The 27320-nt window shown below is 42.6% G+C and overlaps 2 protein-coding genes and 1 long non-coding RNA gene across 8 annotated transcripts in view; 2 read left to right on the top strand and 1 right to left on the bottom strand.

Annotated features, from left to right (window-relative positions):
- On the top strand, positions 1 to 19650 carry LOC144104321 (uncharacterized). Of its 3 annotated transcripts, XM_077637246.1 has the most exons (8): positions 5 to 350; positions 4912 to 5128; positions 7150 to 7245; positions 8259 to 8336; positions 8409 to 8486; positions 12548 to 12690; positions 14634 to 14712; positions 19314 to 19650. In XM_077637246.1, the coding sequence occupies exons 1-8, from the start codon at positions 340 to 342 to the stop codon at positions 19386 to 19388; spliced, it is 777 nt and encodes a 258-aa protein (XP_077493372.1). In that variant the 5' UTR covers positions 5 to 339; the 3' UTR covers positions 19389 to 19650. The 3 variants fall into 3 exon arrangements, with proteins under 3 accessions (XP_077493374.1, XP_077493372.1, XP_077493373.1); XM_077637248.1 differs by lacking the exon at positions 4912 to 5128 and having other exon boundaries at positions 1 to 350; XM_077637247.1 differs by lacking the exon at positions 8409 to 8486.
- The window catches only part of LOC144104323 (uncharacterized), a 27311-nt gene continuing 13489 nt past the window's right edge, over positions 13499 to 27320 (bottom strand). Inside the window, exon 3 of the long non-coding RNA XR_013308500.1 lies at positions 13499 to 13567. This is a non-coding gene — a long non-coding RNA (uncharacterized LOC144104323). The remainder of the gene's footprint in view (positions 13568 to 27320) is intronic.
- The window catches only part of LOC144104320 (uncharacterized), a 43157-nt gene continuing 40162 nt past the window's right edge, over positions 24326 to 27320 (top strand). For all 4 annotated transcript variants that reach the window (XR_013308499.1, XR_013308498.1, XM_077637244.1 and 1 more), the window contains exons 1-2: positions 24326 to 24487; positions 26305 to 26518. Coding sequence is in view for 2 of the 4 variants with exons in the window: in XM_077637244.1 (XP_077493370.1) it covers positions 24456 to 24487; positions 26305 to 26518 (246 nt within the window). In the remaining 2 variants the exon portion in view is untranslated. The remainder of the gene's footprint in view (positions 24488 to 26304; positions 26519 to 27320) is intronic.

The raw sequence follows: 27320 nt of genomic DNA on the forward strand, positions 1-27320 counted from the left end.
TGCTAGGGAGAGCGTTACGCAATTTCCTCACAATTTACTGTCATTTAAATGTGACTGCAATAAATTTGCTTTAATTACGCATATTCGTACACCTCTTCGATGGAATGGAGCTTCCGCCGACAGAAAGCGATGAAAGGACAGCTGGCAACAACGACATTCAACCACTGGATGTGACTCACTGCTTATCGAATGGGAAGTCAAGCGCAGGCATGTAAGCTACGAAAAAAAAAGAGCTCCACGGTTGCAATCTCATGGACTCTGGACTCAGTGGACAAGAATACCTTTTGCACGCCAATCCTCTACGCACGTGTTCGCCTGTTCTATTGAGGGTGTTCAAGCATGAATGTGAGGTAGGAACCGACCGGCACTTGATTCATTGCTTTCTTCACGTTGTTTAGCGGTGATGCGGAAGGCGGCGTACTCGCCTGGTTTCATGAAACCTGTTCACTCCGTTCTCTAAGGCTGCCAGTGTAGTGCAGCGCGGACAGAGAGCATGTTAAATTAGCGACGTAACCGAAAAGAGAATACAGTGAATTCCACGCAGCGCCATGTACTGCGGAATCGATAGTTTAGCTGAAGTCATTATAAGTTTAGTATGTGTTTAAGTCCGCAAAATATATTTTGTACTATATGTCGTCTTTTGAGAAGGCTTATATACAATTGGAATACATTAAACAGTAACACCTCTTGATGCCTTATGAAAGCAGGTTTATTGTTCTGACATATAAAACCGGAGTGTTGGCGTAAACTTCACCGTGACTTCGCAAACTACGCTAGCCATCTCATACATTGCTGTAGTTTTGGCTTATGTCAGCGCAACGTGCTCGCGGCCCCTTATTTTTCCTTCACGGTGATCACATTAGGCCTGTATTTCCCTGTTCTAACAGGCATGGAAATTAACTCTCTTCATCTAACTGGAGAGTTCATGGTGATAAAAGCATGAAACGATACCTCACTGTAAGACTAGTCTCAACATTTAGCTACCACGCTAGAATTGCTGCGTCTTTTTCTTGTAAAAAAAAAAAAACAAGCAGACATGTCAATCAGGTGAATGCACAAGTTCATTTATCCTGAATTAAAAAATTGTGAAATGCAGTAGGTGGCTACTTTTCGTGAAAACACTGTCCGTAAAAGCGAAAACTGCCTCCCTCCTTTATCCCTTCCCTTACGGCGCGGTTCAGGTGTCCAACGAAATATGAGACAGATACTGCGTCATTTCCGTTCCCCCAAAACCAATTATTATTATTTTTTTTTATAGAGAAAAGTCGCAGCATCGACTACGCGGTGGCTGAAAAGTATGCATGTATGGTTATGTTCAAATATATATTAAAATGAGGCGGAGATATCATCTCTTAGACGATGAAAAATAGCGACGTAATATAATTCCAGCCCAGGATGTGTTTTTAACCATCTCTCATCCCTGATGAAGCTTGCTTCATATGTTTACCCAAGTGTGTATCGTTCTGTAGTGCATATTTCCTAACATTGTATTGGCTTATATTCTGAAGTTTTCACTAAAGCTATATAAACCCTGTATTTATACATGTGTACATCCTTCATGTGAGAATCCTTCGCACTGCGTACTTCGAGTGTCTGAGCACACCTACAGAAATCACTGATCAAACAAATGCTAGCAGTCAACAAAAGTAAAATGATAAAAGCATTGGGTAACTAACGACATAGAAAGAAAAAAAATACAAAAATGTGTACATTGTATTGGCTTATATTATGAAGTTTTCACTAAAGCTATATAAACCCTGTATTTCTACATGTGTACATCCAAATGTTTTAAGGCTGTCTAAGCTGGCGTATTTCACACTGTAGCGCATATGTGTGCATACTCGCCTTGCTTTTTTTTTCCTTTCATGCAGTTGCAGGCCAGTAATCCTGAATTTTTGCCAAAAAACTGACAGTTGATAAGGGTCGACGTGCGGGCTAGTTGGTAGTTCATGCTTCCTAAAACAACTCAAAAGACACGGACGCAGACAGAAGGGACACAAAGCAGCACCGTGTGGGTCCCTTCAGCCTCCGTCCCTGTCTTCTTAACTGTTTCCAGAAGCATGGCAGTTAATATTCAGTGCCCTAGTGCTTCTATATTTGCAGGTGCTTTGTTTACGCTGTACAAAAAAACATGGCGGTGGCCCAACATGATGAGCTTCGCATGCTTGCAATTAAGAATTAAGGTATTCAGAATGTTTTGATAAATGCTTCTATTTTCAGTTTCAAAGCTCCTGGAGTAGTCAAATGCTTTCTAACGCTGCGAAGAAAGTCATCATTCGTTATAAACTACAGATTGTAGAGATACGGATAACTACGAAAGCTGCCGAGCTGTCTCAAAAGACTTCCATTTGGGGAGGAATTGGCCTTGCTTCACGTAAATATCTAAATTAACAAATAAGATATGTTCATTAAAAATGAAAGCGAGCTTCTTCTCAATTCTCAAAGGGAACACAAAGCTTTAAAAATATGTCAGTATTCATGTAATGCGGAGCACCTTGCGCAAAATTTGATTATAAGGCAGCAACCGACTCCTCCCTGAAAATGGCGTTCGAAAAATAAGCAGTAGCAGCGATATGGGGCATATGACGTGAAAAGCATGATCGCAGAGTCGGTTTAAATTCCAGCTGGCTCATGTGAATAACTATTTTTGAAGCAATTGTGAAAGAACAAACTTCGTATAAACAGTTGGGGGATACAGTGGAACTGCTTCTCAGTTTGTTCGGTGTACTGAACCGAGTCTTTGCCCATGCAGCCATTGAGTTTAGCTCATTTTTATGTATGGAAGAAGAAGAGGATTGGCGCTACATATGTCGGTCACATGCCATAGATCTGGATTTTCTCTCAAGAGCAGCGGCAGGGGATGCGCGCATAGTGGAATGGAATGAAAATTAATTGCTCCACAACCTGTCACACGACGCAGCTTAGGCGCAGAGCGGATTTCGCAGGAATCCTTGGAAATTGTAGTTATTAATCAAGTTTTCTCAATACCTCCTGAATCCTCCATTATCAGTAACATTTAAGGAAAGATTCCCACAGCTCCCTCTAAGTTTTTCTAAATTTTCTTTGAACAGTGATAAAGTGCAAATTTTTTTCTTTCTATGTCGTTAGTTACACAATGCTTTTATCATTTTACTTTTGTTGACTGCTAGCATTTGTTTGATCAGTGATTTCTATAGGTGTGCCCAGACACTCGAAGTACGCAGTGCGAAGGATTCTCTGAAAAGACCGCATGATGCACCTATATTCTTACGCTGCTTTTATGTATTCACTGGTCAGAAAAACGCAATAAACAGAAAACGTGATAGCTTGATAGGAAAATTTATTGGGTCAGTGCCAAAAACTGCTTACCACGGTTAAGAAAGTTTAGGAGAATTTTTTGGCGAATTTACCATGGGACGGTGAGTTGTATATCACGCTGGATATATTTTCTAGTTCACTTCTAACGACTCTAAAAAAATGAACGAAGCCGGGTGTAATAATTTTTTATGCATTATTACCATATTCTTGCCCTTGAGATGAACACCAGGTGACCTTTGCGAATTGTGAGGCCTATGTCCGATTGTTGATGGTTGGTTGGCGCTGAAGTTAATGAACTTTTCGTGTCTTACATGTACTCACGCGGCGCGGTTTGTAAGCTGCTGGGGCGATTAACTGGTATGTCAGAGGTCGAAGGTTGAATTACAACCACAGCCTTAGGCATTTAGATGTAGTTAAATTTAAAAAAAATATTTGAATATTTAATTTCGGTGCACGGTAAAGATTGATCCAGAAAAATCCTGGGTCATCTAGCTGTTTATCCTACGCCTTGTGCATAGGGCATACAATTTTATCACTTTCTTCAGTTGCAGTGGCATCACCCTGTGTATGCGCCATTTGTTTTTAGGTTTAGAACGTAATGATGGTTAGTCGGTTACATTCAAAACCAATGCAGAACAGCGAATGAATGGTGATCTTTAAATGGAATATTTTCTTATAAACACATTCGGAGTAAAAGCACAGTTCTTGGGGTGTTCATTCATCAAAACTTCAACCTGGAAACCATACTTCCTGAGGAGATAAATTTCATTTCTGGATCATTTTTGCGACTCAGCATTTTTCTGTTTTTTTTTTAAGCTTCAACTCTCATAGTCTCAAATTTGCTTATTTCTGAAGGATTAGTAGAATGGTCATGCGAACGATTGCTTTTTCAAGTAAGCATTTGTACTTTATTTTTTGATCAAGCTTAGCAGATGCTTGTGTCTTTTCCTCCAACACTGACACACCACACTATCTGCTTCAGCGGTGATTTCCTACAAGAGATCATTGTTTCTTCTACCTAACTAATTTTATGTACTGTTTCCTGCCTAACACTCTCATTCTTATCAGACTTTAGCAGCTCTTTAAATGGCACTCTTTAAATGGAATATTTTTCTCGCAACACACCCAGAGTAATACAATGGTTCTAGCGGTATTCTTGTTCAAAACGTCAAACTAAACCATGCTCGTCTTGCTAAATAAGAAAGATATTTTATTTCTGGATTATTTCAACTCGTGCATTTTATTTGTTCTCCTTGAGTTGCATCTGCCATATTCTCAAATTTGCTTATGTCACAAGGATATGTATGATGAGCATGCTAACTGTTGCGTTTTCAAGAAAACATTCGCGCATTTTAATTTTGTTGATTCAGCTTAACTGATGCTACTGTCTTCCTCCGACACATTGACCCTGACACACCACACTACTTCCTACAGCAGGTGATTTTCTCCAGCAGGTCCTTATTTTTTTACTTGTTGAACTGATTTTCTGCAGCGTTTCCTTCCTATCGCGCTCATTCTGGACATGTATTTACCGCATGTGTAAGGAGTACATATAAAGTAGTACATGACTGTTAGTATTCTGACATGATTCTGTACTTTTGTCTTTGCGTTCAGGCCTTATATAAAAGTGACAGCGCCTTCAGGGAGACAAATCTTGTGTGAGGTGACATCAGGCAGTGCACACAGGCTCGTCCAATGCGAAAACTGCAAGTTCCGCACGCAAACAGCGCTGAAACTAATTTGCAGACACTTCTTGTGTGATGAATGTTATGAAAATTTGTGCACGGCATACACCTGTCAGCAAGATAACCGGCGGACTATGCGAGAACAGGTGATGTATATTTCTTCCACTATTATCTTGTTCATGGGCACCACACCCACACCTAGAGAATACTCTTTAACGCTTTGTTTACCATCCTGTCTTGTCTCAGAAGAGAATAGGCTCAATACACCACGAAAAGGTTTGAGATTGACCCACTCAATAGAGGCCTTGATTGGGATGAAAATACGTTAGTGAGATGTTGGTACGACCTACGGGCATGTTGACTTGTTTTTTCAGACACATAAATATCTGACAAAATTTCATCAGTGAAGTAATGAATTCAGAACGGAAGGCCAGGCCTTCGGATAGGTAATGAAAGGGTATAAGACTTTGTTGGAGGGGGTGGTTCTTATTTTCTCACCTTGGGTGCTGTTCACTCGCGATCAAGGTTTTTATGTAGCCAGCTTAATCTGTTACCGAAGGCGATGGGCAACAGGCAAGTGTAGATTTTGTGTAAATGCTGCTTAAGAAAGATGCACTCCATCTATTATCGCGCATGCGGAGGAAAATGGTATCTTTTATGCACTCAAATATCCGCACAGTGCCGCACCGCAGGCCAAAAGTGCAGCGGTAGCTCTACCTAGTAGTTGTAAAAGTTGGTTCGTGCTTGGTTTTATAGCGGTATGGTTCATCAGCTTAGTCATCTTCAAACTATTGTATTCGCAGAACTTGTGAACAAGATATCCTCGCTCAATTTTACTGAAGAAAACAGAGTCCAGTGTGGAAGTGTGAGCGCCGAATTCCACAGCATATAAACAGTGTAACGACGCCACTAAAATATAGGAAGCATCCTACGTTCTGCATGCAAAGTTGTGGAGATATAACAATCGAGAGGGTGCACGAGTTTTTGTTGCCACAGCTGCTACAACACTTACATGACTCTCACGGAGATAATTTAATTTATATACACAAGACGTGTTCTTAAAATACTGAAGATCATCCGCTGAATTCCTGCGTACGAAGGAGCAGTTTTCCTTTTACTATGCTTATGCCGTGCTCATGCATGAAATATCCCACTTTCAAAATCCTAGTAACCTCCATCTACCGTACACCCTGTACCGTATCTGCGTGCACTACTGCCATTCCTGGTAACGAGAGCTATCATGTATTTTGGTGAATTAACACTTCTGTGCAGCTGATAACGCATTGAGCGAATTCTTCCGGGCTACAGAAACAACACGGTGATACTACGCTGAAACAGAATAACGTAAATTTGGGTTAGTTGACGGTAGCCGTAGGTGTTGCGAGCCCTAAAGGAGCCTCTAACAGCATTGTGTGTTCTAGCTTCATTCGTTGCATCTCTTGCGCAATACCATAGTTGCCTTTTAAAACAGACATCACATAGCTTCGGCATTCTGAAGTTGCAGGTACAAAATTTAGTTCTGTATTTTAAATCTATGTCCAACATTCTCGCACTAAAATTTTGGAATATTGAAAAATTGTAAGATACTCTTCTGGAAATATTACTGCAAAGTAGTGGTTTATACTACTGATGTGTAGCAAAATCTTTCTTTTAACACGTTTGCATCGATCGCATCGAGAAATTAGGAGTGACATTGAAAACCCACAGGGAATGCTTTTGACGATAGCAATACCTCTAATAGCAAACAAAAACAGACTGCTGTCGGGTGGTAGGCCGTTATATATAAATGTACCGAAATGTTAAAATTATATGAAAAAATTGTGTCCATAAACTGTTTCCTGCTGAAAAATGGTTCTGTCCAGAATTGCTGGGTCTGTGTGCTACAAGAATAGAATTGCCGCCGTGGCTGTATCTTTATTTTGTCAAAGGATCACTACAAAGCCTATTCATCAGAGAAACTTTTGAGAACTGAACGCCGTCTATCACTTTGAAGATGCTGGCAAAACTGCCAGGCAGCAATAGACAACTGGAAAAGAACGCAGTCATAACATATCTTTATCTGCATGTAACCAAACCCAGATTATCTCTAGTTATTTATCAATGGAATTTTTATCTTCTTGTTGTGTCCTTGCGTTCATTTGGCGGAATAGTGTTGTTCTTTTTATAGGCAGTAAGATGGAAGCAACAGCATCATTCCAGTCTAGAAAAAGTAGTACTCGAATGCCCGAAGTGCGGTTCTTCTGAAGAGTACACAAGCATTATGGTAAGTAATCTGTATTTTTTTTGTGTTTTCACTGCTTTTTCCCCTAATAACAGCCGTCAGTGCTCCAAGCTCACAGAGTTGCGTGATGATAAGGAAAAAAAAGAGTCTCGCCCTCTTTGTTGCAACTTTTTAATACGATATTAGTTTTGTTTCCAGTGCCAGATTTTGCTTGCGTTTGGATTTTAATGTGTAATTGTTTGTTCTGCCTTATAACCGGACCATTGATATTTATTGTGTTGTCAACTGTTAGGCTTTCTAATGGTGCAAGTTTTGCGCGGTTTAGAATACGTATATAGGAGAGACTGCTTTTTGCATATTTTGCACAAAATGCTTAATTTTCAGCTGTAGTCGTAGCTTTCCTGCAAGAACACCTAAAGAAATACTAAATATAATTGACAAGAAAATGTGGGCGCTTTCTTCACTTCGTCTAAGCATGCATTTACCGCATTAATGGTTCTCCACGGTTCTAATGTGTACAAACTTGGGACTTGGGGGAGGATTCGCTTTGTATACTTACAGAAAGTAATTGAGAATTCTGAACGCCTCAAGGCGAAACATGGACTATAAGACAGTCAGTGCTGGAGGGCGCCGGATTGTTTAAGACCCCCAGAGTTCATTAAAATGTGTTGAAACCACACAGCAAGCAAAACTCTAAAAACATTCTGCATGTTTTGAACAAAAATATTTTATTACGTCACGACCTATGTACAGTGTTGTTAAGACATTTTGATTAAGGGTTTTGGTAGAAATTAATTTTCTTTACAGATAACGTTGGAGACCAGATGTTAAGCTCTCAACAGAGGAAACTGGTAAAATTAACCTTATATGCTGACGATCTTGGAACGCCTTACAGGCGTCATTGTTTCGAAATTACCAGCTCATTTTCCTTCCTTTGCAAGGCTCAACAGCCCTTTCTCTATTGTTGCCCAATGTTCCTTCTCTTTATTTACATACTTTACCACTTGGTATGGATGTGGATAAAATTTAATAATGCGTAATAATTAAAATTTCAGAATCATATCCGAAAGAAGCATCCCGAACTTTTGAAAAAAAATGGCAATGATGACGACGGGCGAACTAAGCGGCAAATGGTGAGATATCTATCAATGTATCTTAAGAATATTGGAAGTTTATAACCAAACCGTAACCAATCTTTTCTTTAGCGTTTCGACAAGTGCCGAAACTTTAATCAGCTGCCGTCGGAAGAGAAGCGGGCGCCTGCGGTCACAAGCACTGACAAGGTATGGACAGTTAAAAACCAAATAAAAATATTCAGAGCTGATATTATTTTTATTTGGGCCCTAAATTTACGATATAAGGCTAGAACCGGAAAGAGAGAAGGTTTCACTAAGGGCCAAGCTCTGATGCGCGCGCTAAATGAGATGTAATATTTAGGACACGTAAAAAAATAAAAAAAATATGGTGATTACACATCCATGGTATTGCAGATTATGCGCGCCAGTTGGATTCGCCTCGAGCTTCTATAATCAACGATTCTGGGACCCGTGTTTTTGCAGAGATCGCATATTTGATTTAGGCATCTTTAATTCCTGGCTCAATCGTAGCGGGGCAGTACTCGAGTATCCTGGCGCCTTCTATGGCAAGATTTTGTTTGACCAGTCTATACTTTGGGATCTTGCCATAATTTATTGGCCGCTTGTAGCTCGAGCGCCCGTGTGTTAGTAGTTCGCACGGGCTCTAGGCTCGGACTGGTTAACTGCTTTTAGAAACAGAAAAGTCCTTTCCATACCTTGAGTGGCTTGCGGCGTCTTGCAAAGGCCACGAGACTCAAGAAGTTAGGACAGCGAGGTGTTGGCACTGCGTTAGTGTCTTGCGAACTGGATCAAATCGACGCGACGTGGACACGAAATCTTTCGATACTGCGTCAGATACGGACGCCCCAAGTCAAAATTGCTTTCGGCGTTCTAAAAGCCCGTTTTATTTTTAATTTTTTACACCAAAATGATACGACGACGCGGAACGAAAATTTTGAAAAGCGGAGATGATATGCGTAGCAAAGTGGAGTGTTCGCGTCAACGCCCCGTTCGTTTCACCTTGGTCTAGAGGCGTTCACCGTGTTCATACGTGGCGCCCCCTCTTTTCTGCTCCCCGTCATAATGTGCCTCCTATACGCTTCTACCGGCGTTCTGCGGCGTACGTGCGAACGTTGATTTTGAAAAAAACACCACTAATAAGCATCAGCCGGCAGACACGGCTTCAACAGCTCGGAGAATAAAAAAAAATTGCGGTCTACCCTATATTATGCCTTGATTACCCTATTGCAGGACACCATGCGCGGACCACTGTTTTGTTGCCACGTAATAGGCGAACATTGTCATCATCATCAGTATTATCGTAAACCAAACTGTGTCCACTGCAGGAAAAAGATCTGTAGCGTATATCTCCAATTAACCCTGACCCGCATCAGCTGCGGCCATATAAACCCCTGAAACTTCAACTGATCCGCCGACCACAACATCTGATGCCCTCAGCTACGTTTGCCCTTTCTTGGAATTCACTGCGTTTAATTAAGCTTCTATCACTTATCTCGTTTTCGGACTTCCCATTAAGTTTATTTCAGAGACAATATCATTAACTCGCTTTCATTCACTGACCCATCATTATGGCTCTCCTATATCTTAACATTACACGTGTCGTTTTATTTAATTACCTCGTGGCGCTGTGATGAGTTTAACATCAACGCTGTTAATTAGCCTCCGTTTTACAGCCCTGGGTATACATAAGGGGCCACACCGCGTGCCTCACAAGCAAGCTGCTTGGGCAACAAACTTTCGACAAATGTTGTGTTTTTCTCTGGTGTAAAAAATGATGTGAACAAAGCTTCCAGAAGAAATTTTGGTGTGACAGTGTACAACTACTTTTGAGAGGCCTATAAAACCGGCTGGCTGTAATGAAGAGAAAATCCTGACAGGGCGCTAGATTTTTCTAGTATAAAAATGGTCCTTTCATTGCATACTTCTGGAGACATAATGAAGGGGCGTTTACCTCATGCCGCGTGCTTTCTGCTTTGCGGCTTTCAGGCTGTCAATTGGCGACTTCGATATATTTACATGCCAATTCTTCAAAGATTGAACCCAGTACTAATCTTTCAGCTAAATAATAATATTAATACGTAATTGTTTTTTGGGGAAAGAAAATGGCGCAGTATCTGTCTCATATATCGTTGGACACCTGAACTGCGCCGTTAGGGAAGGGATAAAGGAGGGAGTGAAAGAAGAAAGGAAGAAAGAGGTGCCGTAGTGGAGGGCTCCGGAATAATTTCGACTACCTGGGGATCTTTAACGTGCACTGACATCGCACAGCACACGGGCGCCTCAGCGTTTTGCCTCCATAAAATCGCAGCCGCCGCGGTCGGGTTCGAACTCGGGAACTCCGGATCAGTAGCCGAGCGCCCTTACCACTGAGACACCGCGGCGGGTAACAATTTCTTTCCGGCGGATTTACGTCGTATTCTTTGTCAGAGAGCCGACAAGCACTGGCCGCGACAGACATCAGGATATTTCATTTTGCGCATAATGCTTTTCCTTGCGGTCTGCGGAAGAGATAAGCAAATTAAAGAATAACGTGCCATCCCTGCAGAATAAACGCATTTCCGATAGGCAGTCCCTCAGTGAGACTGTCAATAGAGAGCATAGTTATGATACTGAGTGGAGTGGCCACAATACGCTGTGGAGACCTTCGTAGAAAGTGTTCATAGCGCGTGCAAAACCTTTTTGACATTGCAGCTGCTTCGCATATAATACTACAGTGAATTAATGGCAGTGGGGTCGTTTCGCGAAGGAAATAATGAACTTTCCATGCTATTCAATTCACGTACTGCTTTTCAAATCGAGCAGGAGTGATTTATAATTGTGTGCTGTTGATGCTGTGCTCGTTCCTTATAATCGTGAAGTTTTTCTCACTTGTGCAAATGAAGTTCATTGCGTAAAAAAAACGGGAAAAATAATGTTGGCACTACAGACTACATAAAAATAGGAGATAAGACTTTTAAGTCATTTATTAGCCTTCTTTCATAGTTGAAGTCAAGCGTCCGTGGTGTCTACTCTCTTTGTCAGTGTATGTCTGTACGCTAGAATGATGTCTCATATTTACACGCAGAACCAACTAGCCCAGCGCTCTACGTTTAACGCTTTCATCATCCTTCAATAAATCTTCTACTCTGCACTTTTTTTGCTCCTTTGAGCGCCACCTCGCCCACTGTGTTCTGTGGGAATCCAACCGTACAGCAAATGAATCAAAAAGCAAACTGATTTGCTTCTACGGTGGCCTCAAACATTATCTGAGGCTATTTGAAGCAACTGAATCAAAATATCTGTTAGAAATCCTGTTAGAAATCCCGACCGCATTCCAAAAATACGTCTATTCCCTACAGCCCATCCCGATGCATATTTGTCCAGACGAATTCAGTGGGATTCACACGTACCTGTTTGCCTTACACGTACCTGCGGCCTTTTTGTGATTACGGCAACTTCGGGTGTTCGAAATTTTCTTATCGCACTCAGTGGCCCTACCAATTTTATTTCACATTCAAATGAACCTTTTTTAATGAACGGCAGAGAGTGAGGAAAATTATTTTGCAGTCGTTTTTGGCGGCATAAGCATAATATTATCAATGTTATGGGGCACTCGCGCCCGCACAAAAACATTTTTCTCATTGACGGCGTACGCTTTTTGTGTGTGCGGTGGTAGAAAAATAATAATAATAATTGGTCTTGGTGGAAAGGAAATGGCGCAGTATCTGTCTCATATCAGCGGACACCTGAACCGCGCCGTAAGGGAAGGGATATAGGAGGGAGTAAAAGAAGAAGGGAAGAAAGAGGTGCCGTAGTGGCGGGCTCCGGAATAATTTCGACCACCTGGGGATCTTTAACGTGCACTGACATCGCACAGCACACGGGCGCCTTAGCGTTTCGCCTCCATAAAAACGCAGTCGCCGCGGTCGGGTTCAAACCCGGGTATTCCGGATTAGTAGCCGAGCGCCCTAACCACTGAGCCACCGCGGCGGGTGGTAGAAAAAAACGAAAGTTGTCAAACCAAGGTGATCACCACCGTTCGTCGCGTTGAAAGCCATTTTCATATTAGGTTGTGGTAGTGACGCCAATGTTGGCGCTGCTTTAGAGCTAAGTAATTGTTGCTTAGCTGCTACAGTTGCGCTAAAAGGAATACTTCCAGTGTAAGCAGTACCGTTACTATTTAAAATCAGCATAAGGGAGGCATGTGAGCCTCTTAACCAGCGTTCCTTGGTGGAACATGCATACTAAACTCTGTTCTTGTTTTGCAGGTGCCTGAGCTCAACAGCGGGGACCGACATTCATGCAGCAATAGTAGTGACGCAGTTAAGGAGCCAGAAAAGTACATGCAAAGTGCCACAACTGTGCAGCAAAGGGAAATTACAAATAGAACGCCTAGCCCAAACGAACATCGGTGAGCGCATGTCCTTGAAGCAAAGTAATTGTGTGCAGATGTTAGGCTCATCAGAACAATCAGCGCTGTGGAATCTGCAATTTCTCCTGTTCGCCTAATTCACTCTAAAAAGGGAAAACACCAAGCGAGACAGCGACAAAAATGGGACCATAACGTAAACCAATGTTTCAGCCATGCTCAGAAGTTTTTCACTATGGTGACCTTTGTGGGTTATGTATTTTGACCAATGATGAACAAAAGGCAATTCGGTGTGTGCACAAAAATATAAATCGGCTAATGCTCGTTTTTTTCTAATTGCTGCGATCCGATTCTGCAAAATGTCCAGGCAGTCTATCTTTGACGGGCTAAAAAAGGAGCCAAATCCGCACTCCGGAGTGAATTAGATTGAGCAGTCCAGCTAAATCTTCAAATGCTCTTAATTCTCACGAAAATAGCAAACAGGTTGGGGTAACAAGAGTCGCCGAAGCAATTTTGTCTTTTTTATTTGCCCCAACTGTGAAAATTCGGCCTTGAAGCTACCTTTTATCCAGCTTACCATAAATCTTTTAGAAGAATAAGCTATCCAGACAGATTTTTTGTTATAAGCCTCTAATTACCATGGATGCGCTCATCGAGCCTCGGTTCCTTGAGATAGATGGTATCTAAACCGGGACACCGGGAGCGTGGCATATCGTGCTTATCCTCTTAACGACATCAAAAATGCACTGCCTACAATTTTAAGGTACTCACGTCCTTTATATCGTCTCTACAGATCGTAAGGCAATGTTAGTGGACGAGAAATAAATGCAATGTGCTTACCAGTTGGCAATCAATATCGGATTCCTTTTGTCTCTGTGTCAGACGCTACTTTGGTATACTGCTGCTGTGCAGCTGACTGCTGGAAAAGAACAAATTTAACAGGATATTAGCCTGAAGGTACTTCCACTCAACATCGGTTACGTCCATAGGAGAAGGTACTGGTCAATAAAACAATCTACGGGGTATTACGTTCGGAATGACCGTTATTAAGTGGTACAAAGAGACAATGGTTAAAATAGGTAATGTTTTTCTGTAAATTACGTTTAAAGCTAAGATATAGCTTATATGCTTAAGCCAATAGCAGTCTGTTGGATTATTTCAGTTCGACACACTGCCGCTTGATATAACCAGTGGTGCTCTCAACATAAAAGTTAGTGCGTGCTCAAATTGTAGCTTGCTTCGAGAATTTATGAGTGAAAAATTTTAACTTCCGCTTTTTTTATTAGATCCCTCTCTCTGGCTTCGCTTGATTAGATTAACCCATGAAATAGCCACCACAACTGAACAATCTTTTCCTGCACAATTGCGTACGCTTCTTAAACGGGATCATCCAACAGCCCAATGGCAGCCTCTGTCGTTAAAGCTGGTCGGCTATTATGGGAGTGTAGGGGCTCAGAGTATTGAATTCTGGATCAAGTTTTGTAGACAACTGCACACAGAAACACAATGTATTTTTGATATCTAGGCAATGCTTGCAAGAAAAGAATTCGTGCAGCTGTGGTTTTAGAAGAATGTGTTTTTTTCACGTAGCATTGATTCCATATTTGAATTAGGGCTTAATTAAGTAAACCTCTTGTATTTTAGGAACTGCTAGGTTCCTTTCAGGTAGAAAATCAGCCAACAAATTTTCCTAAGCAACGTGCTATGTTGCGATTTCGCGTGATAGATTGATTTGTTAGACTGAAGATTGGAATTACGGTGAATATTCAGCACAGTACGTGAAAGCTTGCACAGAGAAGTCTTCGAATTATTTCGAGTCGCTCAATGTCCTCTAGATTAGTCATGTGTTGCCATACGGTGGACTCGTTGTACTCAGACTGGAACTAATTACAACTTTTGTAGTTAGACTCAATAGTTATAGGTGCCAATTGCTAGCCGGTTTTTCAGTAAACTCTGGATGACAGATAAATGTTTTTTTCATGTAGGGAGGACACGCTGGAAGACAACCGTGACTGGATTGAGAAAACAAGGGATGCTGTCAGAGAACTTCATATACGTGTACAAGTGAGCACCAGTTTCTGTGATACCATATACAAGGCATTTCAGGAACTCTGCCACTATTTAATCTTTAAAAATGAGGTTTTTTAGTTACACAGACGGCTCCTATGCAGACGGCTACTATACAATGGAATACTACCTTGCGTTTGCAAACATAGAAAAAAATGCGAATAAACTGAAGTGATTTTTAATTTCTTGTAATTAACTTTCTAACTATCACAGTTAAGCACTTGTTTCAAATAGAGACTTTTAGCGTATTGTTAGTAATAGCGTTAATTCTTTTAAGAATTTGGAAAACACGATTATTCGTGTCGTTGTGGCGAAAGAAATTGCGCTAAATCCTGCCAAAATATATGCTGTTAAAAAACGTATGCAGGCCAGTGTACCCCCCCCGTGCAAGTAACTATTCGAAATAGTAAACTTCTTCGAGCCACAGCGCTGAGGGTAATCGCATTTTCGAAATTCTAATCACATATATGGCTGTTCCTAACGAGCAGCTTCATAAGTCGAATTGCCACCCAGTGCTTGGCTGCAATAGTTTTGAAGTTAAGTATCAGAAATTAGGTGAGTAGCTAACTAGCTAACATTACACGCCTGTGTTTTGAGGTCCGACGATGCAGACAGTGTGCCACAGATGCCGCCGTCACAACTAAAAAAAACGAGGTTTAAAAATTAGTGGTGGTTTTTTCTGAAGCGCCCGTTACAGAGCTTTATTTTCATCGTTAGATGATGTATAAACTTTCAGTAACTGTACAAAGACAAACTTTACAAAACCGGAGCCCTAACCTTAATTAGTAGTCCTCATGATTCGGACTGAAAATTGGATAAACAGGATTTGGTCGCAGCAATAATGGAAAAAAAAAGTTCGAAGCGAATTGAAAGTTATGTGTTCTCTGCCGCATTGAGGCACCAGTTGTTTTGTCAGGGAAGTAACATCCTTTATTGTTAAAATTTTGTAAAATAAAGTGGTAAGAATGCACAGAAAACAAACACTCTTCTGGACGATCAATTACGCAGTTTCAGTCAGTTTTATAACCGCCTGCATATTGATTCTCCACAGTTTTCATGATTTTCTTGTGTGGGTAAAATAACTCGCGAAGCATTAACACACTTGCCTTCACTGGATAATAGGTTGCAAGCCTGAATTACTTCTGTTTTCAGCTCGTCTTGGTTTCCACAAAAAGCTTTACATTATTCAAAAGAAGTTAATGATCGGGGACCTCCCTGCAGTAGGGTACAAAATGTTGTTTGATACCTTTATTTGCATCGTTATTATGTTCACAGAAAACAACCATATTGGTTTAGCATGTTCACTACACAGCGTGATCAAAATTCAGCTTTAAAAATTTCTTAAATTTAGCACAAAATAGTACATGAACTGCACCTTTGCACCTAAGCTACGCAGCCTGAAGGACACAAAGTGAGATGCGAATCGCCAATATAAGGTACCTCATTAGTTAAAATATCCTAATTATTTTGAGCCGCAGCGGTTAGCGTGAATGTTTATATTGGAAATCATAGAGGCGCTCGCATTTCTGGCTTTTTTTTCGGATGTCAGAAACCTTCCAGACTCTGCTTCTTCCGACATGTTTATCTCCAAGCTTTGCACTGTTTTCTGTTATTTTTTGCACTGATTTCTTTTATTTACTCATGCAAGGCAGTGAAAGAGGAAGCGGAATTCCTACCTAGTGTGATGTAGCTGTTGCGTTGGCCGGTTCTTCCGTTTCGACAGCCGAAAGTGAAAGGGAAACAGCTATGATCCTCACTAGTCACTCTAAGCCTTTCGCAGACGAAGCACCGCGTCTAGTTGGGAGGAGTTCTGCGTCGATAGTCACCGCCTTGCATACGAAATTACGTAAACTGGGGTGAAAATTTTGGACTCGAATATCTCGGAACAGACGCGTGACAGGAGAATCGCATCGAATGAAATTGTGTCCAAGTACGACCACCCCTAAGTATCCAATTAAAATATGGCTGCTGCTATCAGTCATTCAAAAGTTCATTATACGATTTCAGTTAATGAAGCGCCTGTCGGGGTTAACCGTTACCTAACTTTATACCCCACTGGATGTATAACGTATATGCAGAGGGAGATTGGACGTAGGTCTCAGTGCTTTGTTTCAAGAAATCTGCAAAGCTTATCTTTGATGCCCTGTACTGATGACCGCAGGTCATTGAAATGGGAATGAACATGAACATGAGCAAGTTTATGGAAGTCCGTGTTGTTGAATTTGCGAGAAATAGGGACTTTGACGCCTGCCATGGGCCAGAAAACGAGCGTTTCGGTCCACTCTGCAAAGGTGACTAAATAACGAGCCGGCAGGAGACCTCGTTACTTCCATGTGATCGCTCGACGAAGCATATTAAAGTGGATAGAGTGAAAACAGACCGGCCACCTGTTCGGCCTCCGTTCATGTGCAGGACTTGGCACAATTTCTGAAAAAGGATGTTAAAAGTGCTAAGATCCACGAACAGCAGCTCACTCGTTAGGGGCTATTGTGTAGTCGAAACACACGCAATAATTTTCCTAGGCACTGATTTCGGTGCCCATGCCTTCGGATTTATGTGTTCTTAAGAGTCCTTCGCCTAAGTCCTTCGTCTAGCTGATGTACAAAGCTAGGCATACTGCACGAGGGATCTAGCTAACGGAACCTTCGCGCTTTTTTATATATTAAGCCGTTATTAGAAACGTAACACGATAACAAGGCATATTACTCACGAAATAAAAAACCGGCAGAACCTTACCAATCAGCGCGTTTTAATTTGCAGAAGGAGGCTGTAGCTAGCCTGTACTTATCAATGGTTTGAAAAAAAAATTTTTTTTTCACCACAGTAGGCGTTTTAGCTTCGAAAAGCCGTCAGTCGGCTACCTGAAGCAGATTGCTCTTTCTGTCGTTCTATTCCTCTGCCAAAGGCAGTCAAAATCACTTATGTCGAAACAATCACGCTTAGCCGATATCGAACGGATTACATCACAGGAATGAAAAAATTAGCAATATCCTATTTTACCACAGTCTTGAAGAGCACCTTTAATAGAATAAGAAGCCGAAAAACCTTTACGTCTTTTTTCTCTCTTCTATAATATCTGACATTTCTGACCGCATCGTCGACTGTTACGAAAGAGTACGCGTGTATATAAATATTTCAAGCAGTTCACTCCAGCTGCTAAGGAATTGACACCGTGTTTTTCCATGAGCTCTGCTCAACAATACTTTGGAGAAAAGAAAATATACCTGAATGACTGTTTTCGTGATCCCGAGAGGGATGCTAATTACGGTAGCTCTAAAAAATCGCGAATTTTCCGCCTGAATATTAGCATTTTGATGTCAACTGTGGCGAAAAGGATAAGCTGACATGGGAAGAAAATAAGGCTTTAAACATTATCTAACAAAGAAACGTCTGAGAGTGTGCCATGAGTGTAAATGATGTTTCTTTTTGGTAAGAGGTACCCTTACCGTGTTACGTTCTGCTAGATTACGTCGCCTTTGTCTTTTTGCACTTTCCCGATTTTTTTTATTGCGCATGAAATCTATGTTGGTGACCCTTTGCGCATTAAAAACATAGTTGGCAGTCACCGCTCTTTTGTATGACTCTTCCTGCGTCCGTGTCTTGTTTGCGTTGCTTCAGTGGTAGGAAAAAAAAAATTCAGAATCAAGTATTTGGAAACATCTCCGGAAAGGCTAGATCAGGTCATTCTTCATGTATAGTTTGCGTTTTGAATAGCGAGACGACGCCCTGACGGAGGCAGGTGCATTGCTTTGCTCTGACCTCGTTTTAGCATTTATGTTTTATCTATGAGCATTTCAACGAAAAGCCGCAAAACTGAACGTCAGCAGACACAAAGTAATGTTAACCGTGGTTTTAATGTAGAACTGAAAAACTTTTATTTCCAGTTTTATTGCACTTTTAACGACAATGTTTTTTTTAGAACTGGTTGCTTTTGCTATCCTCCAGAGGTAATGGCTCAGAAAAGCTTTTTAAAATGTCGTGAAAAACCGTCAGCACTATTTCTTGCAGTTGTTAATCTTGCATCAAAAATGCTTCACTTGTTTCAGGTAAAAGGTATTGAACACGGACCAAGAGTGTTATCTTGGCTACAAATGTTCCCAGCACTTTTCTTCTCAAGACAAACTGTCTCACTTTTTTTAATACTTTTGGCAGCAAAACGCTGAAAGGTTTTTAATATCAGAATTAACAAAAGATAACAGCATAACAGGGCAAACTTCGAGCCTTCGTACGATCGCAGCAATATTTTTTTTGTTTTCACAAACAGGTTTTCTTACCACATATGCTTTGGTGAATGTAATGTGCAATAATACAATTCCCAGTCAACATTCCTTTTTCTGAACTTGTCGCAGATAGGAAGTGAGTGCATCAAGCAAAGTGATTGTTAATTTAAAGATTTCTGTGTTTGTGTAACATATAGAATGTATCTATTAGCGCTAAAACTGGCTTATGTTATTCTCTTCTTTCCTTTATTTTCTTCCTCCCTGCCCGCGTTTCTTTTTTTTTCTAGCCCTCTCATTTCTCTTATTTCTATTTTTTTTCTTATTCATTCCCTGTTATTCTAACTTTCTAACCTTTTCTTCATTCCCTGTTTATTTCAGAGACTGGAGGCCAAGCTCGATGTCATTCAAGAGCCATTGCAGATGCTTATGACTCGACTTTCCGAACGCCACTAGCTTTCTAACAATTCAGTAATGAACAATTATATAATTAATAAATAATTCAGTAATATATAAATAAATAACAGTACAGCACTCCAAGCATATTCCAAAATATATGTCAGCTGCTGTTGAAGCTTGGACGTTGTTTGATTGGTCATCAATTACGGGAAAAAAAAAGGCTGCCACCGTCTGGAAGACGTTGAAGCAACAAGCGCTAGCTTTATTGGCCATGCATGAAAATAAAGTCTTTCCGCATCCAGCGGGGCAGTGAAGAAAACACTGAGCGGTTCGGAAAAGTAACATACCTTTTCCACCTAGCGGAACGATCGACGCCTGGCGCCATCTATCAGAGAAATTACGATGCCCGTCTACTCGTTGTCGAGTTACACCCCCTGAAGATTCCTCCCAAACGGAATTTTCTTCGTTTGATGGGATAAAGTGGGGCTAAAACACGGCTTGCGGTGCGATATGGTAATGTTTAAATTAGTAATTGCATGCATATAATGTTTACCTATTATGTATTTGGTGGTTTTATTTCTATACCACAACCCATAGGGTTTTATTTCCCTACCAATTTCGGTACACCACTGTGCATGGGTGCCCGTTGTTGTCGGAGTGTGTGTATATATATATATATATATATATATATATATATATATATATATATATATATATATATATATATATATATATATATATATATATATATATATACGATTGTGTACATTGTAGATGGCGCTACAAGTCTTAATGCGAGATGTGCTGCTTTCCAGCTGCTGCCACAGATGGCACTGTGATCTCAGGGTGGTAGCAGACCCCACGAAGATCTCGAAACATGAGGAGTAAGAGCTAACGCTCTCTGAAAATTGCTTGAAAGTGAAAGGCTGGAACTCGTTAGTATTCGTCAAGAGTCATTCTGAAATTGAAGAATAAAATCCCAGCTTCTCTGTCACCATATGGTTCGTTATAAAGCTGATTTTGGTGTTCGACGCTGAAACAGTGATGCGAATCACACAAAAGTTTTAGCCGACGATTACGCTTCTCTGTAATGTTATTTTTGAGTGCACGTGCAGTGGTACTCGAACCATAGGCGACCGCATACGAAAGACGCAGTGCCGAAGAAAAGCGGTTCTGGATTTCGACTTGCGCAGCGCGCACAGCGTTCCACCTCCGATGAGACTGGCCTCGGGCGAACGAGTTGTGCGCCTATAGCGCTCGTTACTCTCGCGTCATGTCTAGCGAGCGATACATGCCTTACCGATGACGTCATTGGTCAGGGGACAAAGGCGCGCGCTACGCGCTACTAAGTCGCCGCCGCGCAACCAGACTTAACGCTACCACCCTACACTCCTTCTGCGCTCTCCTCCTCGCGCTTCCTTCCCTATTGCCGTCTTTCATCCTTCGCTGCGCTCCGCACTCGGTTACTCCGACCAGCGCCTCCTCTATTCTAGAGCTGACGGTGCTCCGACGGTGAGTCACGACGCTCGACACATGGACGGGCCCTTAACAGCTGCGCTCTTGGACGCACTCACAAAAGCACGTCTGTTCATTTGGCGGATGTGTCAGTAACTTGACCAGGCTCTGATGATTCTGATGGCTTCAGGGCGGGTTGTTCTTTGTTATATTTTACTTTCTTGTGCTTGATTAGTGGGAATTACTGATCCGGAGGTTAAGAGCCTAGAAAAATCTTCTAGTGCAAAAAAGAGCAGAAGAAATCACTTAAATATCCGCGGCCGGGAATCGAACCCGCGGCGGCGCGAGCACCTCAGCTTCAAACGCCGCTTTGCGAAACCACTAGTCTATATCCGCAGTTTTCTTTCTTATTACATGGAAATAAATGCCGCTCAGCTACCAAATGGGTTACGTATACACACACTATTCCGCAATGCAGACACAGATTCTCATATCTTTTTGCACTTCATTCCAGCTGCCCATCAATATTTCGGCAGACATACATATGCGTCAAGAACCGGCAACCGTTCAGGCGGCCGGTCCGGCGCAGCATTAACCCCCTGCACCAAGGCGCACTGTTTACTGAACAGAGACAGATGAAAGTGGTGGTTCCGCGTGTTGATATATCATGCGGTTCTTCCACAGGCTTAAAATCCAACTAGCGCTAACAGATCACACGGAATCCCGGAGTCTGTCAGGGCAGGCAAGAACCTTATAGTGTAAGTCGATACCTCGATGTCCTTGTTGACTGTCCGCTGAAGTATGTCCAAGAGGGACACTGTATCACGGCACCCCAGAAAGCAATTATCGATCGTCTCTGGCTGGCCGCACAGGTGACCGTTCACCAGCCATGACACAAAACTCCCTTTGGCGCGAGGCCAGGTGTCAACGGGCGAAGTCGAAGAGTGGAGTTCAAAAAGAAGGTTTTTGCAGCGGATTGAACATACATTCACTGAACGAACTTCAATGCACTAGAATCCATAAAGCCAAGGTACCAAGGTAAGGCTTGCGATACACGGGCACAGCAAATAGAGATTTGCTGCCAGGCTCTGCCAGTTGAACACGAGAGCATGAAGACGTCCGCTCCAAACAACGCTTTGATACACTTCAGCTCAACGTGATGCTAGTAGCGGGAGTGTAGTGCTCACAACCACTGCCGCCAGGTACCGCTTCAACGCCACCATCAAGAGCGGTCATTCGAGTAGACAGAGAAAGTCACTCAACGAAGCGTCCACTGTTTCATACACTTTTCATACTTTGCGAGCCCGGGAACGTGTGTGTTGTCGCACGTTGCTCGAATGGCGCCGATTAAGCGTAACTGTGGGCCAGGGGCTATATTTTCGTTTTTTTTTGATAATTCGGGGAACGTTTTTGCGGTTGTTTATTTCAGAAACCAAGTTTCGGCTTTTTTGGTCGGACATTATTTTCGACTAATGAAATCCGGTCCGTTTTTGGTGATTTATTTCAGCAATCCTGTGCGGCCAACAGTCAACTGAAGTCTATCTGGGTGTTTTTGTCATTGTGTTTACTCGCCAGTAATTAGCATGCAAGTAAGTAGCAGTACTTGGAGCTGCGTTTGTAGAAAAAAAATTGTTATCTTCACTGAGAGTGAAACAAGTTAAATGAAATAGCCTTCAGACGAAAACAGAACTTTAAAGTTTGCTTCAAAGGACTAGGTTGACATTGTTGACCTAGGTTGACTAGGTTAAATTGTCGTAATGGGTTGAGCGCAAGGGCACCACGTGGTCTGCGTGCTGGTGGTAGTGATAGAACTGCCGCCTGATTGGGGTGGTAGCCAGAGCATACTTCTTGGTGACATTCATGCACAATTTCGTGTCAGTGTCCTGCATACAGTTGATTAGCCTACTTAACAGACTAAGCGCTCTAAGCGGGGGATGATAGTGTACACACAGTGCTTAGCAAGCAGGCGGCGAGGAGGTCGTGCTTAGCGGTCGTTAGATGCGCGCAAGCTAGCGGAGCAATTCCTGCAATCGCACATTTGCCCTGCTTATCCTACACTACCAATGTCGCATCATGCCTTGTCTTCCTGCTTGCTTAATTTCAGCTTTGACTGAGTTCAACACGCATTCAACACTCAGCTACACTTATGCCATTTCTGCCAAGAACACTGACTCTTTATCGTTAAAAGCGACTTCGGCGGACTTTTATTCGTTTGTCGGATTAAACCGATATATCCAATTCCTAAACGTAACATTTTCAGAACACGTATGATTTGGTTTGTTGTGCACAAGACATTGGTATCGCTGCTCGTTTGTGACTGCACTATTTCGCTCGTAGACCGCCTAAACAGGAAACCGATAAGCGCGGCGTTGCCTCCTGAGAGCTTTCTGGTGTACCGCTGAAGTTTGCGGTGCCGATTGCAGCGACGTAACACACTGCCTATCGAGAAGAGCAAGCAGTTTTGGGTAGTACTATCAGTACATTACCGCGCCACCTTCAGGCGCTTATTGGCGTGAGCCTCCGTGCTCTGTCGAAGGCGCACGTTCCGTGCGTCAGCTATCTGGGCTACACCGAGAGAAGCTAGGCAATGAATGCTGTCAGCCAAACGCGGGTATCTAATCGCGCAGAATGTGTTCTCGCGTTTGCAGCGGCCCAAGTGGCTGACAAAAAAAGTTTTGAGTCACCGAATGGAACAATTGCAGTGCCACCTTGGTAGCGCAGGTTCCCCATACACGCGCAAGGAAAACTCTTCGCTCTAAGCAACGATACGCGGTATATCGGGAAGGCTATGTAGAATTTCGTTGCGCATGAACCTTCTTTGCCAAAGTCAGCCATGCAAGCGCGCCGGCAGGCGCAGCAGGCTGCAGCCAAGCGCCGGCGCTGCAGTCTCCGGCTGTGCCCGCCGCTTCCCAGCAGCGAGTGTAAACAGGCTGACTTCAACGTACGGCCTGGTGAAAGCGCGAAATCGCTTTCAGTACATGATGCCCGCTTACTTCTTATCATGCAAGGAAGGAGAGCGAGGGCGCAGGCTTACGTCAGACTGTGTGTCCGGGCACTCGCACCCGGGCAGGAGGGGCAGGGCCGGCGACCGCAGCGCCACCGCATGGCTGCGCAGGCGCTCGCATCACTGTCGCGGCTACTCGGTTACCGTGAGCAAAGACCGCACCCTGACTGTACTCTCTCGCCAATAATAGTATGAAAAAAATTGGGTTTTCCCGACGGTGGAATCGCTTTATCTCCACACGGCATCGCCCGTTCAGCATCGATGGCACACAGCAGGTGGCGCCAACTTCACGCGAGAGCTTAGAAGGCATGATTCTCTACTTGTAAACCATGACACAATGCATTATCGTGGCAAAAAAACTATGAAACACGATTGGCAAGTTTTATTTTTTGACTACAGTTCAGTTGGCTGGGTAGAATATATTTCCTTGCGACTTCTCTATTTTCGGCAGTAGAAAACTTCGAAAGGCCAGCTGGCAACAATGGCACTCAGGCGCAAAAACAGACTACCAGCTTATCAAGCGGGAAGTCCAACGGAGCTTTCGAACAGAAAAAAAAAATGCCACGATAAGGACGTTGTGCTCACACGTCTCGCGGCGAGGCAGATACTCGGTACGGGCGGCTGTCGTCAGAGGTGCCTGGTTGCATGAAGGGACCGAGAGCAACATGTCCAGCTTGCAGAGCTCCACACCTCAAAGGTTCGTTGTTGTGTATAAACTGCTCGTCAGTGGTACGCGGTGCTCTGTTTATGGTCACTGCACTCCTAAATTGCTGTAGTGGCATCAGTGTTTTCGTTCATTAGTGAACGACGCGGCTTGAAATTAACTCCGGTGATAAAATGGGCTTATGCAACCAATTCGCAGGAGTGTAATCTTTGCTAGTTGTGACAACTCTCTTTTGGAGGCTGAAGTTGAAAAACATTGTGATGTAAAAAAAAACGCATATTTCTTGAGAGTAAAATACATCATTTCGTAAATACGTACGCAGATAAATCGCATTGTGAATTCTCGGTTGCTCTTATAATCACGCCCGAGCTTTTTGGAACTGACGATGTTTGGTTGCGTATTTAGTGACACAAAATTAAAAATGCTCGTTGCAAATTGCACCAACCTTGCGCAGTATAGGTGCTTGTTCACTTCGATTCGTATAACAAACGAACGATAACTGTATCATGGAAACCGGGTTATCGAATATCCAGTTGAAAATTCTGCAGAAGACGCCTGTTTCGATTACTTTAATCTGCTGTTCGAGCTGTAGTAGAAGCCGCCGGCCAATACAAGCGCGGAGCACGCTTACAGTAACGGCGTTGAAACTGCTACACAATTTGAGAATTGCAAAATTCTTTCAGAAGGAAGGACGGCCGCTCAGTTAAGCGTTCCTTTTGCTATGTTATTATCTGTGGTTACACATCATCTACCGTCAGAGTTTTAGGCGCGGCATATGAGAGGAAGAAAAAATTGATTTCCGCATAATCCTTGCTTCACGTAAACTAATTGAATGCCTCTACAAAACATATCTCACAAGGAATATAACTAAATTTTAAAATATATCTAATATAACAATTTTCAATTTGGATTACAGCGGGCTCGCAGCATTCCTTGTTGTTCAAAGAAGCCTGGTTTTTAGCTTTCGAGCACCTTGAAAGTCTAGCAAAGTGCAAACATAACCACGAAACGGCGTAGTGATGCCTAGTTAAGGAATCCAAGGACTAAGATATGCACGCACATATATTTGCCACAGCCAGTGCTATAGTTCTTTTTTTACCGTCTCTGGGCATTGAACGTAATTATTTTTTGTTACAAGTTTACATTGCCAAAGATTAGTGGCAGAAGCGGTTGCCGCTTCAGGTGGTGTACCTTCCTTAAAATGCTTACCTTATAAAATGCTGCGCCGTCTGTCTTGAAGTGGCGCACGTCACTTTACCCGTGCACTGTACGTTAAACTGCTAGGCTGTTCAATGTTGAACTCAGTCCATGTTCGTTTAGAGCTCATCGGACAGAACGCTCTGCAACTTTGACCAAAAAAGTTCAAGGAATGCATTGAGGTCGTTACATCGAGGGTAGGAACTTAAAGGTCTTCTACGCTGAGAAAATAACTTGAGCAGATTTAATGCAATGCACCTAGTAGCTGCGCTCTATCACAGAGGAGAATTTCATTTTACAGATGTGTCTGCCGTAGTGTGCCCATTGGTAATCTGAACGGTGGCGTATATGTTATACAAATGATACATTTCTGTTTTCTTTCATTGTAAACCTCGCGGATGTGGTCTAATGTTCTAGAGGGGCTGCTTTCTCGACGATGCTGCACACTCGGAGGGCCTCCTTTTTGCTATAAACTGCAGAGGTAGCATGGACGATGTTCGCTGTGTCCTAAATAACCGACGCGTTCTAGCACCAAAAATTGTTCCAAACCATGAAATTTATTTACAAACACATTACATGCATGACGCCACATTGTGATTTATGCGCAAGGCTCCTCTACTTTCTTAATTCGCTAATTTTATTCATGCTTTCAGTGGTTACGTGAAAGTAACACTTGCGAAAAACCAGCAAGTTCGCTGTCAGGTAATAACTGGAAACACATATATGTTCTATGAATGCGTGAACTGCGGGGACCGCACGGAGACTTCTCTGGCTTTGATGTGCGAGCACTACTTGTGCGAAGGATGCTACGCCACGTGCACGACATACGCTTGCAAGCAAGATGATGTAATCACAAAGAAAGATCAGGTAATGTATTCAGCCTGTGTGGTTTCATTGTTCACAAAGCGTAATTTACCGCAGTTTACACAAAATAAAACTCTACGTTAGATATGTATGCACGTTAGAGGCATGCTTTTGAAAGCGCCGGCAGTGTTGAAATAACTCTGCTGTGCATTTGGAAAGTTAGATCGTTCAATTTTTGTTCTAAACGCATGGCGCTATCGTAGAGCTGCTTTATATTGGTTTACATGTCCTATTTCGCAAATTTGAAACAATTAGATCTGTGAACTGCTATTGTGCGTATCTTTACCCATAATATATAATATAGCCAATAGAGAGTGCTTTGCTTTTAGGTTAACCAAGTGAAACCCTTGAGCTGCGTGGCAATAGCACCACAAGGAGGAGTGTGGCCTATGTGCATCAACTACTTTCATGACAGAATAAAAAGGAAATAGCCTAGGTTAGCGTTGCCACTGCTTCTGAAGGAGACTTGGCGCTTGTTCTGTGATTTGTCCGTTATATGCTGCAATCATGTCCTTTTTTTCGATGCATCGGAGCAAAGGACGCGTTCCCTGTGGCATGTCTGTGTCTTTCCTGTAAACTGCACCAGCTCATTAGACAAGTGACCTTGATGCATTCTATTTAGCTGCTAATGCGTGCTCTACAGTGGCCGGCTGGACCCCTTAAGAGCTTTACAAGAAGTGGGCCGTCCAGCTTGAAAAAGAAAAGCACAAATCACTTTCTCTACAGCTGCCGCGGTGGCTCAGTGGTTATGGCGATCGGCTGCTGGCCCGAAAGACGCGGGTTCGATCCCTACTGCGGTGGTCGA

Source organism: Amblyomma americanum, chromosome 9 (genome assembly GCF_052857255.1).
Source record: "Amblyomma americanum isolate KBUSLIRL-KWMA chromosome 9, ASM5285725v1, whole genome shotgun sequence".
Taxonomy (NCBI): Eukaryota; Metazoa; Arthropoda; class Arachnida; order Ixodida; family Ixodidae; genus Amblyomma; species Amblyomma americanum.